Source organism: Oncorhynchus nerka, linkage group LG2 (genome assembly GCF_034236695.1).
Source record: "Oncorhynchus nerka isolate Pitt River linkage group LG2, Oner_Uvic_2.0, whole genome shotgun sequence".
NCBI classification, from domain to species: Eukaryota; Metazoa; Chordata; class Actinopteri; order Salmoniformes; family Salmonidae; genus Oncorhynchus; species Oncorhynchus nerka.
In genome coordinates this window covers 24,468,876-24,484,326 of record NC_088397.1, presented here as the reverse complement: position 1 = coordinate 24,484,326, position 15,451 = coordinate 24,468,876, and the positions used below count along the sequence as shown (strand labels likewise).

General features: G+C 42.6%; 1 protein-coding gene and 1 long non-coding RNA gene across 2 annotated transcripts in view; one reads left to right on the top strand and one right to left on the bottom strand.

The window, feature by feature from the left end:
- The window catches only part of LOC115132966 (neuronal membrane glycoprotein M6-b-like), a 49,977-nt gene extending 34,744 nt beyond the window's left edge, over positions 1 to 15,233 (bottom strand). Inside the window, exon 1 of the mRNA XM_065025060.1 lies at positions 15,158 to 15,233. Coding sequence (XP_064881132.1) covers positions 15,158 to 15,161 — 4 coding nt within the window. The 5' untranslated portion in view covers positions 15,162 to 15,233. The remainder of the gene's footprint in view (positions 1 to 15,157) is intronic.
- Positions 2,267 to 3,626, top strand: LOC135574149 (uncharacterized). Its single transcript, XR_010465182.1, has 3 exons — positions 2,267 to 2,381; positions 3,073 to 3,394; positions 3,546 to 3,626. It is a non-coding gene; the product is annotated as an uncharacterized LOC135574149 (long non-coding RNA).
- Positions 15,234 to 15,451: the final 218 nt, after the last annotated feature.

Genomic DNA, 15,451 nt, shown 5'->3' with positions numbered 1-15,451 from the left:
CCAGGTGGACAGTCAGACTCCTCTACCCCCGCCATGGTCCTCATCTCAGCAGATAGTGCATCGAGCCCATTTAAGGCCCTTAGATATACTACCATCTGGACTGGTGTTATTAGGGATATACGTACAACATTGTTCACCGAACATCTTGCAGACTCCCCCCTGACTAGCAAGAAGCATATTCTAAGCAAGTCTATTCTGTATAAGACAGCCACAAATTGTCCCTACCATCAAAACCAGTCTCCGTGTCTAATTGATCAATAGCTGAATAGTCTAACATTAATTACCTGAATGGGATTTTTAGCACAGTGGTGGCAGGTTCGGTCCAGGGGTGATAGAGGAGTGTGTCTGGCCCCCTGGCTCGTCTGAGACCTGTGTTTTTGGCAGTACCTTAATAGAAAACACACCCACCGTGTCTGTCCCGGTCCTTTGTAGTCCGGGGGTGTAAGTGCCTGCATCAGAGAGCTTAATAGTTTTGATGGTTAGTAGGATTTCATCACCTTTACAAAGTTCAACAGTACTCCCAGGTTTCCCCCATCTCATGGAAAACCTATCCACCTTTGTGGGATTCCCTATGCCATAAGGATATCCTCTTCTCCAGTCCCAGAACTGTCCCAAGTTGGTTATCATGTAATCCCCATACGGACACCCTCCCCCATTACACAGGTAATGTCCCCCGTCTTTTGACACTCCTGTACACGGGTGTTAAAATCAAACAAAAATACCTCAATTCCTTCCCTGCCCTGTTGGCTCAAAATATGTTATCTTCCCCTATTTATTCTCAATGATGAATATGACTTTCTCTCTGTTACAATACCAATTCCCTAATAGCCCATCCAAAAAAAAAACTTCACAGCTAATGTTATAAGACAGAATCCTGAACCACTTTCTCATTTGCGGTTCAAACAGTAATTCTAAACCCTCAACCAAAACTGCTTCATTTCTAATGAATTTACCTTAAAACTAGTAACTCAATATGACTCCATTCATTATACAAATGACTCTCCCCTGAGGCTGATCAGACCTCAGAAGCCAGTCATGACAAGGTCAAAAGGCCATACCATATTAGACATAAAGATCCCTTTATCCTTACAATAGAAATAGTCACCTGTATGATTCAAACCCATAAAAAAACATCTCATAAGGTTCCATATGTGAGCGTGCCTCTTTAAAATCTCCTTGCACTAAAACAAATCGTTCTAACAGTTGTTTTATATATATATATAATTTGCAGACCTTTTTCAATTTGGTCGTTTAAAGCTGCACTCTCCCCCAAAATTATAATCCCAGGAGGCCTCTAAAAGTGAGCCACCACATCCCTAACTATCATTCACTAATGCTACCTCGAATCAGAAACTCAATAAGTGAACTATAACTAAAACCTAATGATAATTCCCCTTTGACTCAAATCAATAATCGTACATTTTAAACATCGTCTACGGATATGTTTACTTAAATGACCATGCTACCTTTAGATACAATTAACCCGATAACATTATTATCCAATGCATTACTTTTTCTCTCTGCCGCAAATGTCGTACATTTCGCAGTGTAAGGAATCCGTAATTTAATCCCCGATATTTAATAAATATGCATTTGCATTCCCTCATGGCTCTTTTAATTTACTTAACCCTTTCATGCGTGAGTTCCAAATATCTCTAACGGTCGCCCCAGCGTGAGTTTTTTTATGCACGTGATGTTAGAATGTTCTCTCCATTCCAGAATGTGATTGATACGTAACAGTACATTTTATCCGCGCTGCCCTCAAACTAAAGCACGCAGCCTGTTTATATTTATAAGTTGTTTTAACTTCAATTTAAAATGATTTTCAAACAAGTTTTTATTTTCTAAAAACAGTTTGAATTTAGGTGTGTTCCGCCTCCTCATTCATTCACATAAAAATAGTCATTTTTACTTTTGCGGATAATTACATTTTTGGGACATTTCTGACAGGGACAAAATTCCCCAAGCACTTCCCAATTGTTTGTGCAGTTCACGTCTGCAGACATTTGCTCATCTCCCGTCAGAACAGGATCTGCACACGTGTTCACATTTTCTATTCCACATTTCTATTGTAGCGTACTGTATGTATAGAGCATAATATATTTGTGTATATTCTTTATCACCCGGAAACGTGAGGTAACGTTACTCATTTTATAACCTTTATGATGTTATAGTCAATCGTGCTTATGTAGCCACATTCTTCTATTAGCTCTGTAAAACAATGCTAAATGCGTCAGAGAAGTATTATCTTGTGTTGCATTTTTGAAGCTACCATGGCCTTATGACTCTCAAGTGGTGCAGCGGTCAAAGGCACAGCACATCAGTACTAGAGGTGTCACTACAGACTCCCTGGTTCAAATCCAGGCTGCGTTTCCATCAAAGTAAGTGCCTTATTACGTTATAATAGTTATAATAATAGTTTCCGTATGCCGTTTCTGCTGTAGCTGTAGATCATAATATATTCCTTATAACTGCGGACACGTGAGGTAACGTTACACATTTTATAACCTTTATGGTGTTATTGTCAATCATGCTTACCTAGCTACATTATTCTATTAGCTCTGTAAAACAATGCTAGTTGCGTCAGAAAACTATTAGCTTGTGTTGTATTTTGAAGCTACCCTGGCCTTATGACTCCCAAGTGGCGCAGCGGTCTATGGCACTACAGACACCCTGGTTCAAATCCAGGCTGTATCACACCTGGCTGTGATTGGGAGTCCCATAGTGCAGCGCACAATTGGCCCAGCGTTGTCCGAGTTTGGCCGGTGTAGGCCATCATTGTAAATAATAATTTGTTCTTACATTACTTGCCTAGTTAAATAAATAAAAAATATGACCATGGTTTGTTTATTTGGTCTATTCAGCATAGCTCTGTTCTGCCCTGCCTTGCCCCCTTGTGGAGCTCAAAAGTTAGTTTCTTACTGTTATAACTCAAATCTGTGATTTTGTCAATGCAATAAACTATTTTTTTTATAGCAGTGTTTATTATGTTACTTCTTTGTAGTATTGTTTTATTGCTATATCCTTATATTGTATTCTAATGAATAATTCCTCTTTATTCTGTACTTTCAGAAACATTATTTGCCAATATCATAACTGAAGCTGGACATCTTTGGAGCATAAGAATGAGGACAGCTTTTGTATGCTAACGTACACTCCTTAACAGTTGTACTGGATGAAAACACAGCAAGAAAACGCATGCCAATATGTAATATTCATCTATTTTATTGCAGTACTGGTAGTTATTTCAACAACTTGTTTTACTAGAGGACAAAAAACTGAATATGCGTAACCCATATTTAATATCCATGCAGTGACTGAACAACAACTGCATTTCCACCCCCATCTCTAAGGCATAGTATCATGGCTGGTCACCTGTCAAGTCACATGTCAGGTCAGTCAGTCACCTATTGCTGCAGATGTGCTCAATAATGCTTGAGTATGTGATACTCCTCAAAGCATGGTGAAATACATAGAGGTGTATCACAAGCTAGACACATGTATTTTGTCATCTTCCTCTGCTTACTTCTCCTGGCGCCAGACAGGCAGACTTTGCAATGCCTCCGTGTGCGACTACCTTGAGAAGCAGTTTGAGGGACTTTGCAGGGAAAATGTCGTGCAGTGAGGCGTAGGGGGATTGTCTACAGCAGGACGACCCCCAGTGGATGGGCGCCGAGGGGTGTGGTGCTCCTCCAGCAGCTCTCTCATGAGGTTCTCTCTGTATTTTTGGTAGGTAATTACTTTACCTATGAGGGAGTGGGGAGGATGAGGAAAGTTAGAGGATGATGAGGCAGTGGGGAGGTGGGTGAGATATTGTCACTATAATTGCATAATGGATTTGTATGTGAACTGTACATCCAATTACAAAAATACCTTGTTCAGTAATCATCTCACCTGTTAGTTGGCGGTGAACTATGCTGCCGTTGAGGACAGCAGTGTCGATCAGATGGAAAAATATCTTCTTATACCACTTGTTCGTTTTCCGTGTGCATTCCACAAAGCTGTTTATCATGTCTGCCTTATCCACGGCCCCCATTTTGAGGTTATAATCAAGCACACAATCTGGTTTGATCTTTCTCTCTCCGGTCAGGTGGTCCACCTTCCCTGTGGCCGACATGGTTGCTGTATGGACAGTGGAGAGGACATGGACGTCTCGCTTGTCATGCCACTTTACTGCCAGCTGTTGACCGTTCTCTTGAACTCCACCTCCCCTCTCTGCATCTTCCTGCATCCGAATGCCGGCATCCCCTTCCTGTTCGACCTGACTGTGCCACATGCCCCTGTGCTGTTGGAGAGCAGATGCTGGAAGAGTGTGGGACTGCTGTACCAATTGTCCACGTACAAAGTGTGTCCCTTGCCGAGATGAGGAGCCAGCATGGTCATCACCACGGACCCTGACACCCCAAGCCCATCATAATGTTTGATGTCAGTGGTGGACCCTGTGTAAACTATAATATCCTGGACAAATCCTGTCTTCACGTCGCACATGACAAAGAACTTGACTCCAAACCTGTGCCTTTTGGAGGGAATATATTGACGGAACGCCAGCCTACCTTTCCATAACATCAGGGACTCATCAATGCATAGGTCCTTGTATGGCACAAAGACCCGACCAAATGCTGATGTCAGGCTGATAAGAACATTTCTTATTTTGTATAACGGGTCACTTAGGATGGCAGTAGCATTGTTGACAAAATGCAGGCATCGCAGAAGAACTAGGAAGCGATCTTGGGAAAAGAGGGAGGCAAAGAAGGGAGTTGCAAACATAGGATCTGTGCTCCAGTATTCTCTTAGGGAGTTCTTCTTTACTATTCCCATGAGAAGGACTGTCACCAGGAAGGTATACATTTCACTAATTGTGGTTGTCACCCAAGTTTCCCCTCACTCCTGGCTCTCTCTTCTCCTGTAGCTCTAAGGCATAGCGATTGGTCTCCTCAACTATCTCTCCCACCAGCTCCTCTGTGAGAAACAACTTGAAGCACTCTGCCTCAGTTGGAAATGGCAAGGGGCGTTGCACTCCAGACTGGGACTCGTCAAAGCAGACAGCAGGGCCAGGTGGGGTGAAATGACTGGTGGCCTTCCAGCTACCACAGAACTCCTGTACTTCATCCACTGTCGGCCTGCCTCCATCACCACCAGCATCTTCAAAGGGACCTGGTACTTCCTCAGTTGACAAGGGAAATTTAGATTCAGGGTTCTCAATGGCTACAAGGTTGAGGGGCAGCTCCTCACTGTCACTGTCAGAATCTGATTCCTGACTTTCATACTCAGACTCATTGTCAGAATTTAAAAAATCTCCAGAATTTCCACATTTGTGAGTTGTCTCCTTTTGAAAGACATTGTTAAATGCTACAGTTTAGCTCACTAGCTACATACATAAACAACAACACTGAATGGCGCAGAGTGGGAGGTTACGTGGTTGACTGCCGGCACGCGCCACTTGTATCAATAAATCACTATCAGAAAATGTTTTGTGTGGTAATTATTTGTGTATTTACGATTTTATTCACGTGTTTTCAATTCTAGGTGACAACTCATGCATTCCGATTCTTGCACAGATTGTAATGGGCACATATTGTGTGTAAAATACTTTTTGAAGGTTGTACTGATTATGATGAGCTAAGCTAATTCCAGCTGTGTAGCCATGTTTGTTGACATACAATGCATTCTGGGATTCACGTCTGTTTGACCAAAGATGTTACAACAAAATGAGGTGAGTAAGAGTTCACAAATTTTTTGAGGACTTCCGGAAGTTAATGGTGGGATGTGAACGACGGTAGATGACACACCCCTTCAACATGCATACTACAAACAGACCAAACTCATCTCGTCTTCTCTTATTATCTTCGGTTTCTGTGAGGAAAAAATGCATGGCTGCACGCTGAAACTAATCGTCGGATTACTTTCGATTTCTATGAAGTGTTTTACCTAGTTATTTCGATCAATGGTGAGCTCACCCGTGATGTGATTAATTATATATAGTAATTGCTATTAGCTCATTCATATTGTAGTTTACGTCAGCCGAGAGTTAGAAAATATGACTGCTTGTGTTGGGTCAATCTTTCGTCAGCGCTAGGACAAATGTAGCCTACATTTTTCCGGTTAGGATGATTGTTTTATGCTATATTTACTTCTGTGAATATCTGAACAATGCATCCAAAAATAAACTGCTGACATTCTGGACATAACTTTGTAAGGACTGTGTTTGTGTAAATAGTTTCTGAAAAAAGTGTGGCCAGCTCAAACGCTGATTGTTGCGTCATTCGAAACTGCCGTTCTAAAGGAACATTCTAAACGAGTGTTCTAAACACACGGGTGTGATCGTACGCTTCAGGGACCACTGTAGAACGATCACACCCGTGTGATGGTACGTGTGAAAGGGTTAAATGCCTTGTCTCTGGGAACAGGGAAATCACCTTAACCCAAACATTTACTCCTACAATGACACCCAATAATTCTTATGATCCCTTCACGTCGTTCGTTTTAAATCTCTTGATGTATCATGTAACTTATTTTTCTCTCTTCGAATTGTCGTCCCACAATATTTTTTTCCACTGTCATACACTCAAACCACTGTGATTACCGTGCACTGTCCCTTTAAGATAAGACTTTTCATTTGTTTAACGAGAACGGAAATCAGATCATTTTTAGAATACGTTACTTTTTGTTCAAATTCACTGGTGTTACCTTAACCAAAAATCAATAATCAGAAAAACAATCACAACTTCTTACGATTCAACTATTCTTACCTAATTTATAGTCCAAAGCGTTGCACTATATAGCCCCATTGAGTGTCTAGCAATTCCGTTGCTGGCCATAGCCACAAATCTGCCTGCCTTTGTAAAATATATATTCCCTATTCAGATTGAGTTCCCCCCATTTAACTTTAGGTAACTCTCTCTTCTATGATACATCTATTTAATTACGACTCCTATCTCAATACATTATTCCACCAGATCATTTTGGGCTTAAATAGCGTTTTACATCGAAATTGTTTCGTCGTTATTTTTAATGACTTCTTTTATCAATTCTATCTGGAACACATAATATCCGTTCAGTTATATCTTTTGCAAACACTGGCGACCGTATTTTTCAGGCAAAACATGCAAGTAGGTCGATTACGATCTAAAATCAATTTTAGTTAAACCCTCGGCCGGGAACCGAACCGTGGATTCCCGTTGGCGAGACTGTTGCTCTCGCCACTATACTACCAGCGCTCTGAATTTGACCGAGACTCTCCGCAAATATACCCATTTTTACAGTTATCTGAAGTTGTTACTCCGACATCTAGACAACAGAAAATAGCCCAAATTTAAACGCCCATATCTCTTTTATGGAAATCTTACCAATAGCTTTGACTTTTGAAACAAACATTAGGTCTAACCTTACAACCATAAGCCCAGGGTTTGTAAAGTCCTAGTATTTTCCGGTTGTGTCAGAGGGCTTTTAAAGAACGCTAATAATCGTTATCTCACGCCACTAATTGTTATATTTCCCTCTCGCATTAGATTTAAGTTACCCTCTCCCCCTTATTCGGCTAAACAATCCTTTTTTGTCGTAATCTCTCATGATTAAGTTTAGCTCTTTTATGGAAATCTTACCAATAGCTTTGACTTTTGAAACAAACATTAGGTCTAACCTTACAACCATAAGCCCAGGGTTTGTAAAGCCCTAGTATTTTCCGGTTGCGTCAGAGGGCTTTTAAAGAACGCTAATAATCATTATCTCACGCCACTATTTGTTAAACTTCCCTCTCGCCTGGAACTGTCATGTCTAAAGAATGGTTTTTATCTCATTTCTTTAGATTTAAGTTTCCCTCTCCTCCTCATTTGGATATTTTCCGTAGTATTAGTTGAATCGGGACGGTGATCAATACTGCCACTATTCACATGACCAATCCAGTTATCTTGCGCTTGCCGTCTCTCTACGCCCAGTATTTGTACAAACTCACCTTCCTATCTCCCAGTACCTATTTAATATCCCGTCTTAATCTTGGGCTGGTGTGCCACTCATGACTAAGTTTTAGTTTATTTTCGGTAGTGCACATTACCACAGGTTATTTTCGAACCTGCTTCAGTGTATATCTGTTATACAAAACCCAGTGTATGATGGTCATACATACCCTGTGGGAATAGCAAGGCCCCCATTATTGATGATTTCTGAAAATTTCAGAACATCAATTAAAGAGCTCAAATCCCCCCAGAATCGAGAATAAGGCTATTTTACCTGCTGCCGGCTGGGAAAACATTGTTCGTTTGAATCTAGTCACCCTCTCTGTCCTCTGTGATAATACGCAGGCCTGTTTCAATTTTTACCTCAATTCAGAGGTCAGGTCTTTAGTAAAACGAGTCAAAACGTGTCCGTGCACGATTTTCCAGCGTACTACCTACAGGCACAGAGAGGGATATTTTAGATCCGTCTCGAAGGACCAAATTGATAGAGAAATTCTAAATTACTCTATGCTTTAATTGCCAAAACCAATTTCACACTCGTTTCTATTCATTAATGAGGTGTAAGTTCATTAATTATGCATGAAGTAGATCGAGACCAGTCTTAAAAGCCAGGTAAAGAGCGTTTAATTCCAGAGAGTACTGAATGCTTACACACATTTCCACAGATTATAAACTGAAAATGACGTCAGCGTTTTCCAAACGTTCCGTTTCACAAACAGAGGGCCCCTCTAACTTTCAAGCCTCCGCGTTATCAGCACGAAGTCAAGGCCAGTCAGCATAAATCAACATTCCCGACCATTTGGAGATGGCCCATCCCACCACCTGGAGATTTGTACAACTGAATGAACTAAGGAACAGACCTATTATTGTTACTAACTCCTGACTACATTATATACAATTGGGAAAGGGAGCAAGAGGGATAACTCACATGTACCGTACATTATAACATTTGGACTAATCAGTTTCTGATTGGAATGTATACATAATTAGTCATTTCAACCATATTTTCCTCTATCAGAGGTACATACGTAGGGGAGTCATATAGGGAGGGGAGGGGAGTTACATAGGGAAGGGAGTCATATAGGGAGGTGAGGGGAGTTACATAGGGAAGGGGAGTCATATAGGGAGGGGAGGTACATACGTAGGGGAGTCATATAGGGAGGGGAGGGGAGTTACATACACATTGGGATAAAAGTGTCTGAATAACTCAGGGGACAACTCTCCTCTCGAGAAGCAACCACTGGGACAAAAAAATGACGTTTTCGTCTTTTGAGCTTCTAGTCATAAAATCTATGCAGCCTACTCAATCACTTTTTATAGCTACTGTTTACAGGCCTCCTGGGCCATATACAGCGTTCCTCACTGAGTTCCCTGAATTCCTATTGGACCTTGTAGTCATAGCAGATAATATTATAATCTTTGGTGACTTTAATATTTACATGGAAAAGTCCACAGACCCACTCCAAAAGGCTTTCGGAGCCATCATCGACTCAGTGGGTTTTGTCCAACATGTCTCTGGACCTACTCACTGTCACAGTCATACTCTGGACCTAGTTTTGTCCCATGGAATAAATGTTGTGGATCTTAATGTTTTTCCTCATAATCCTGGACTATCGGACCACCATTTTATTACGTTTGCAATTGCAACAAATAATCTGCTCAGACCCCAACCAAGGAACATCAAAAGTCGTGCTATAAATTCACAGACAACACAAAGATTCCTTGATGGCCTTCCAGATTCGCTCTGTCTACCCAAGAACGCCAGAGGACAAAAATCAGTTAACCACCTAACTGAGGAACTCATTTTAACCTTGCGCAATACCCTAGATGCAGTTGCACCCCTAAAAACTAAAAACATTTCTCATAAGAAACTAGCTCCCTGGTACACAGAAAATACCCGAGATCTGAAGCAAGCTTCCAGAAAATTGGAACGGAAATGGCGCCACACCAAACTGGAAGTCTTCCGACTAGCTTGGAAAGACAGTACCGTGCAGTACCAAAGAGCCCTTACTGCTGCTCGATCATCCTATTTTTCTAACCTAATTGAGGAAAATAAGAACAATCCGAAATTCCTTTTTGATACTGTCGCAAAGCTAACTAAAAAGCAGCATTCCCCAAGAGAGGATGACTTTCACTTTAGCAGTGATAAATTCATGAACTTCTTTGAGGAAAAGATTATGATTATTAGAAAGCAAATTACGGACTCCTCTTTAAATCTGCGTATTCATTCAAAGCTCAGTTGTCCTGAGTCTGCACAACTCTCCCAGGACCTAGGATCAAGAGAGACGCTCAAGTGTTTTAGTACTATATCTCTTGACACAATGATGAAAATAATCATGGCCTCTAAACCTTCAAGCTGCATACTGGACCCTATTCCAACTAAACTACTGAAAGAGCTGCTTCCTGTGCTTGGCCCTCCTATGTTGAACATAATAAACGGCTCTCTATCCACCGGATGTGTACCAAACTCACTAAAAGTGGCAGTAATAAAGCCTCTCTTGAAAAAGCCAAACCTTGACCCAGAAAATATAAAAAACTATCGGCCTATATCGAATCTTCCATTCCTCTCAAACATTTTAGAAAAGGCTGTTGCGCAGCAACTCACTGCCTTCCTGAAGACAAACAACGTATACGAAATGCTTCAGTCTGGTTTTAGACCCCATCATAGCACTGAGACGGCACTTGTGAAGGTGGTAAATGACATTTTACTGGCATCGGACCGAGGCTCTGCATCTGTCCTCGTGCTCCTAGACCTTAGTGCTGCTTTTGATACCATCGATCACCACATTCTTTTGGAGAGATTGGAAACCCAAATTGGTCTACACGGACAAGTTCTGGCCTGGTTTAGATCTTTCTTATCTGTCGGAAAGATATCAGTTTGTCTCTGTGAATGGTTTGTCCTCTGACAAATCAACTGTAAATTTCGGTGTTCCTCAAGGTTCCGTTTTAGGACCACTATTGTTTTCACTATATATTTTACCTCTTGGGGATGTTATTCGAAAACCTAATGTTAACTTTCACTGCTATGCGGATGACACACAGCTGTACATTTCAATGAAACATGGTGAAGCCCCAAAATTGCCCTTGCTAGAAGCATGTGTTTCAGACATAAGGAAGTGGATGGCTGCAAACTTTCTACTTTTAAACTCGGACAAAACAGAGATGCTTGTTCTAGGTCCCAAGAAACAAAGAGATCTTCTGTTGAATCTGACAATTAATCTTAATGGTTGTACAGTCGTCACAAATAAAACTGTGAAGGACCTCGGCCTTACTCTGGACCCTGATCTCTCTTTTGAAGAACATATCAAGACCATTTCAAGGACAGCTTTTTTCCATTTACGTAACATTGCAAAAATCAGAAACTTTCTGTCCAAAAATGATGCAGAAAAATTAATTCATGCTTTTGTCACTTCTAGGTTAGACTACTGCAATGCTCTACTTTCCGGCTACCCGGATAAAGCACTAAATAAACTTCAGTTAGTGCTAAATACGGCTGCTAGAATCCTGACTAGAACCAAAAAATGTGATCATATTACTCGAGTGCTAGCCTCTCTACACTGGCTTCCTGTCAAAGCAAGGGCTGATTTCAAGGTTTTACTGCTAACCTACAAAGCATTACATGGGCTTGCTCCTACCTATCTCTCTGATTTGGTCCTGCCGTACATACCTACACGTACGCTACGGTCACAAGACTCAGGCCTCCTAATTGTCCCTAGAATTTCTAAGCAAACAGCTGGAGGCAGGGCTTTCTCCTATAGAGCTCAATTTTTATGGAACGGTCTGCCTACCCATGTCAGAGACGCAAACTCGGTCTCAACCTTTAAGTCTTTACTGAAGACTTATCTCTTCAGTGGGTCATATGATTGAGTGTAGTCTGGCCCAGGAGTGGGAAGGTGAACGGAAAGGCTCTGGAGCAACGAACCGCCCTTGCTGTCTCTGCCTGGCCGGTTCCCCTCTTTCCACTGGGATTCTCTGCCTCTAACCCTATTACAGGGGCTGAGTCACTGGCTTGCTGGGGCTCTCTCATGCCGTCCCTGGAGGGGGTGCGTCACCTGAGTGGGTTGATTCACTGATGTGGTCATCCTGTCTGGGTTGGCGCCCCCCCCTTGGGTTGTGCCATGGCGGAGATCTTTGTGGGCTATACTCAGCCTTGTCTCAGGATGGTAAGTTGGTGGTTGAAGATATCCCTCTAGTGGTGTGGGGGCTGTGCTTTGGCAAAGTGGGTGGGGTTATATCCTTCCTGTTTGGCCCTGTCCAGGGGTGTCCTCGGATGGGGCCACAGGTCTCCTGACCCCTCCTGTCTGAGCCTCCAGTATTTATGCTGCAGTAGTTTGTGTCTGGGGGCTAGGGTCAGTTTGTTATATCTGGAGTACTTCTCCTGTCCTATTCGGTGTCCTGTGTGAATCGAAGTGTGCGTTCTCTAATTCTCTCCTTCTCTCTTTCTTTCTCTCTCTCGGAGGACCTGAGCCCTAGGACCATGCCCCAGGACTACCTGACATGATGACTCCTTGCTGTCCCCAGTCCACCTGGCCGTGCTGCTGCTCCAGTTTCAACTGTTCTGCCTTATTATTATTTCGACCATGCTGGTCATTTATGAACATTTGAACATCTTGGCCATGTTCTGTTATAATCTCCACCCGGAACAGCCAGAAGAGGACTGGCCACCCCACATAGCCTGGTTCCTCTCTAGGTTTCTTCCTAGGTTTTGGCCTTTCTAGGGAGTTTTTCCTAGCCACCGTGCTTCTACACCTGCATTGCTTGCTGTTTGGGGTTTTAGGCTGGGTTTCTGTACAGCACTTTGAGATATCAGCTGATGTACGAAGGGCTATATAAATAAATTTGATTTGTTTGATAAAACAGATCATTAATGCATTTTGCTTTCCGTCTATCTCTTACAACATCTTCTAGTCAGAGAGCTCAAAAGCCAAGGAGCTGAGGATGGAAATTGAGGCGGGACCGTGGGGTCTCCCGTAACAACTCACAATATCTCACCACTGTCTTTGCTGACATGCTTAACCCAGCCCTCCTACCCCGCACCCCACTGTTTTATCTGACTAGCCCCGTAATCCCTCTGGCCCAGATACTGCAGGCAGCTCAACATGATGTCACATCACATCCCCACAGCAGGTACCCCCCCCTTCCCCATTTCATATATCCGCCAGGAAGCCAGGGTCACATGACCAGGGCCTCTGCTTCAAAACAACCCGCCCCCCCACCACCCAGGAAAATGTTAAAATGTTGCACCTAGCCTGTCGCTCCAATGGAATCCTTTACAGCGATCACTCAGAGGCCAATAATAAGTAATGTTGCAGGAGAGAGAACGTACAGGCCTCGGAGGTTAGTATTGTCATCATTATGGTTCCCATGTAGATGGAAAGAAAGATTGACAGGGCTACAAATGGGCATGCTCGGCCTGTGTATGTTCGCGCACATGAGTGTTCCCAGATCACACGTAACAGGATTGAGATGGTGCCTTTAAACTCCCAGCATACATAGGTGTCGCTATGGCAACAAGTCATCTCAACGATCCCTCCATCTTCCATCTCAGAGACGAGAGAAAGCAATGGTTGCATAAAAGTCTCAGAAATGACTCCTACCACGGGATTGACTACAGTAGCCAGACAGCCTATGGCAGTCATGGAGATTTCTTTACAGTGAGAAGTGGAGTAAAAGAGGAAAGAGAGAGGAGTAAGACCTCCGCTCCAGTCCTCTGATTACCCAAATATCCTACGTTAGTTCACCTAGGGTGTGTGTGTATCTGCTTTTGTTCGTCAATGTGTGTGTTTAAGAGGCTCTTCGCTGCTCAACTCACAATCAACAGCAGGCAGCCTAGTGGTTAGAGCGTTGGGCCAGTAACGGTTGCTAGATCGAATCCCTGAGGTGACAAGGTACATATCTGTCGTTCTGCCCCTGAACAAGGCAGTTAACCCACTGTTCTTAGGCTGTCATTGTAAATAAGAATTTGTTCTTAAATTACTTGCCTAGTTAAATAAACAATGGCCATTTATTTTACCAGGTAAGTTGACTGAGAACACATTCTCATTTCCACAGTACCTGTGGAATAGTTTCAGGGGAGAGAAATGAGCCAATTGGGGCCATCTCTGCCTGTGAAGCGCTTCATGAAGCAGTAACTCAACAGCTTCCTAACCAACCAGAGAGGAGAGCAAAGAGAGAGGAGAGGGAGATGGTGTCTTGTTGGAGAGGTTGGCTGACGTCACAGCCTCCCTGGGTCAGAGTGTTAAAGGCTGCTGTTGCTAGAGAGCACAGCCAGTGTCATGCAAATCTGTCACGGTCAGCCATAACAACAGACCAAGGCTGAAACAATGACACGACATGGTTAGAAACAAAGCTATCTGGGTTCCATTCAACAGAGAGACAAATAAGTGAGATCCTCATGGGTGGTCAGTCAGTGTAGAGCGCGATAGTTCCCTTTTGATTATTCAGTCCCGTGTCACAAGTCAAACTCATTCATTGCATTTATAACTCAGCGCTCACACAGCAACGAGAATATCCCCAGGCTCTGTTGGGGCAGAGAGTAGTCTGCCATCAGACTCCATGGATACACGGTGGAGAATGTACAGTATTCAATTAATTATTCCAAGGCCACAGCTGAGACAGATCACTTGAATTCTGTCCCATCCATTTGGGCTACAACAGAGGCCAGGACACTCCAGAGGACGTGCACCCAGATTCACACAGACACGATCTGTCACCGCATGCACTTCATTTATTAGTGTAAACAGAAAAAGCTGATATAATATCAAATATAATACAGAATACAAAACTATAAAAAAAACTATTTAGTAACTGTAGGCCACTACATTCTGTAAACCTATTAGTTTATTGGATTATTATTTTTTATTGTTGTGCGTAAAATCAGTCAAATCACAGAACGTGCTCAGCATCCATGCATTAGCCTGTAGACTGGATTAGGCAAATGAACTATGAGAGCGCAGTTCAGATATAATTTATACTTGACACCATAAAGAAAATCCATTTAACATCGCCTTAATCTTGTCAATTAATCGTGCTTGTAGGCTACGTCTACGTGCCCACTAAATCAAGCACTCTAACCTGTTGAACACTATTGCTATGACATTAAAAACGTACCCAAGCATGAAGAAGTAAAAAAAAAAAGACAACTTGTGTAGGCATGTCTTTTCCAGTTGAAGAAAAGGAAAGTATTTGGGAATAATTGCACCTACCCATTGTGTTACTTTCGTAGAACTTCAGTGCTTGGCGGATGCGATGTGTCAAAAAGTTATGCAAGCGGGGAGCTGTTTCGTGCAGGGTAGCAGGTCGCGCGCTGGAGCACCAGTGCACGAACGCTCTCCCCGAATTCAATGCACCCCATCCCGTAGGGACTGGGGAAGGGTGACTGACGTCGATGCTGGGCCTTGTGAAATGTAATAAACTTGAAGGGGACAAGAGAAGTAAATTCAGTGTTTATGGTAGGGGAGGAAATTATCTATAAAATATCACATTTGACCTCTTGGCTT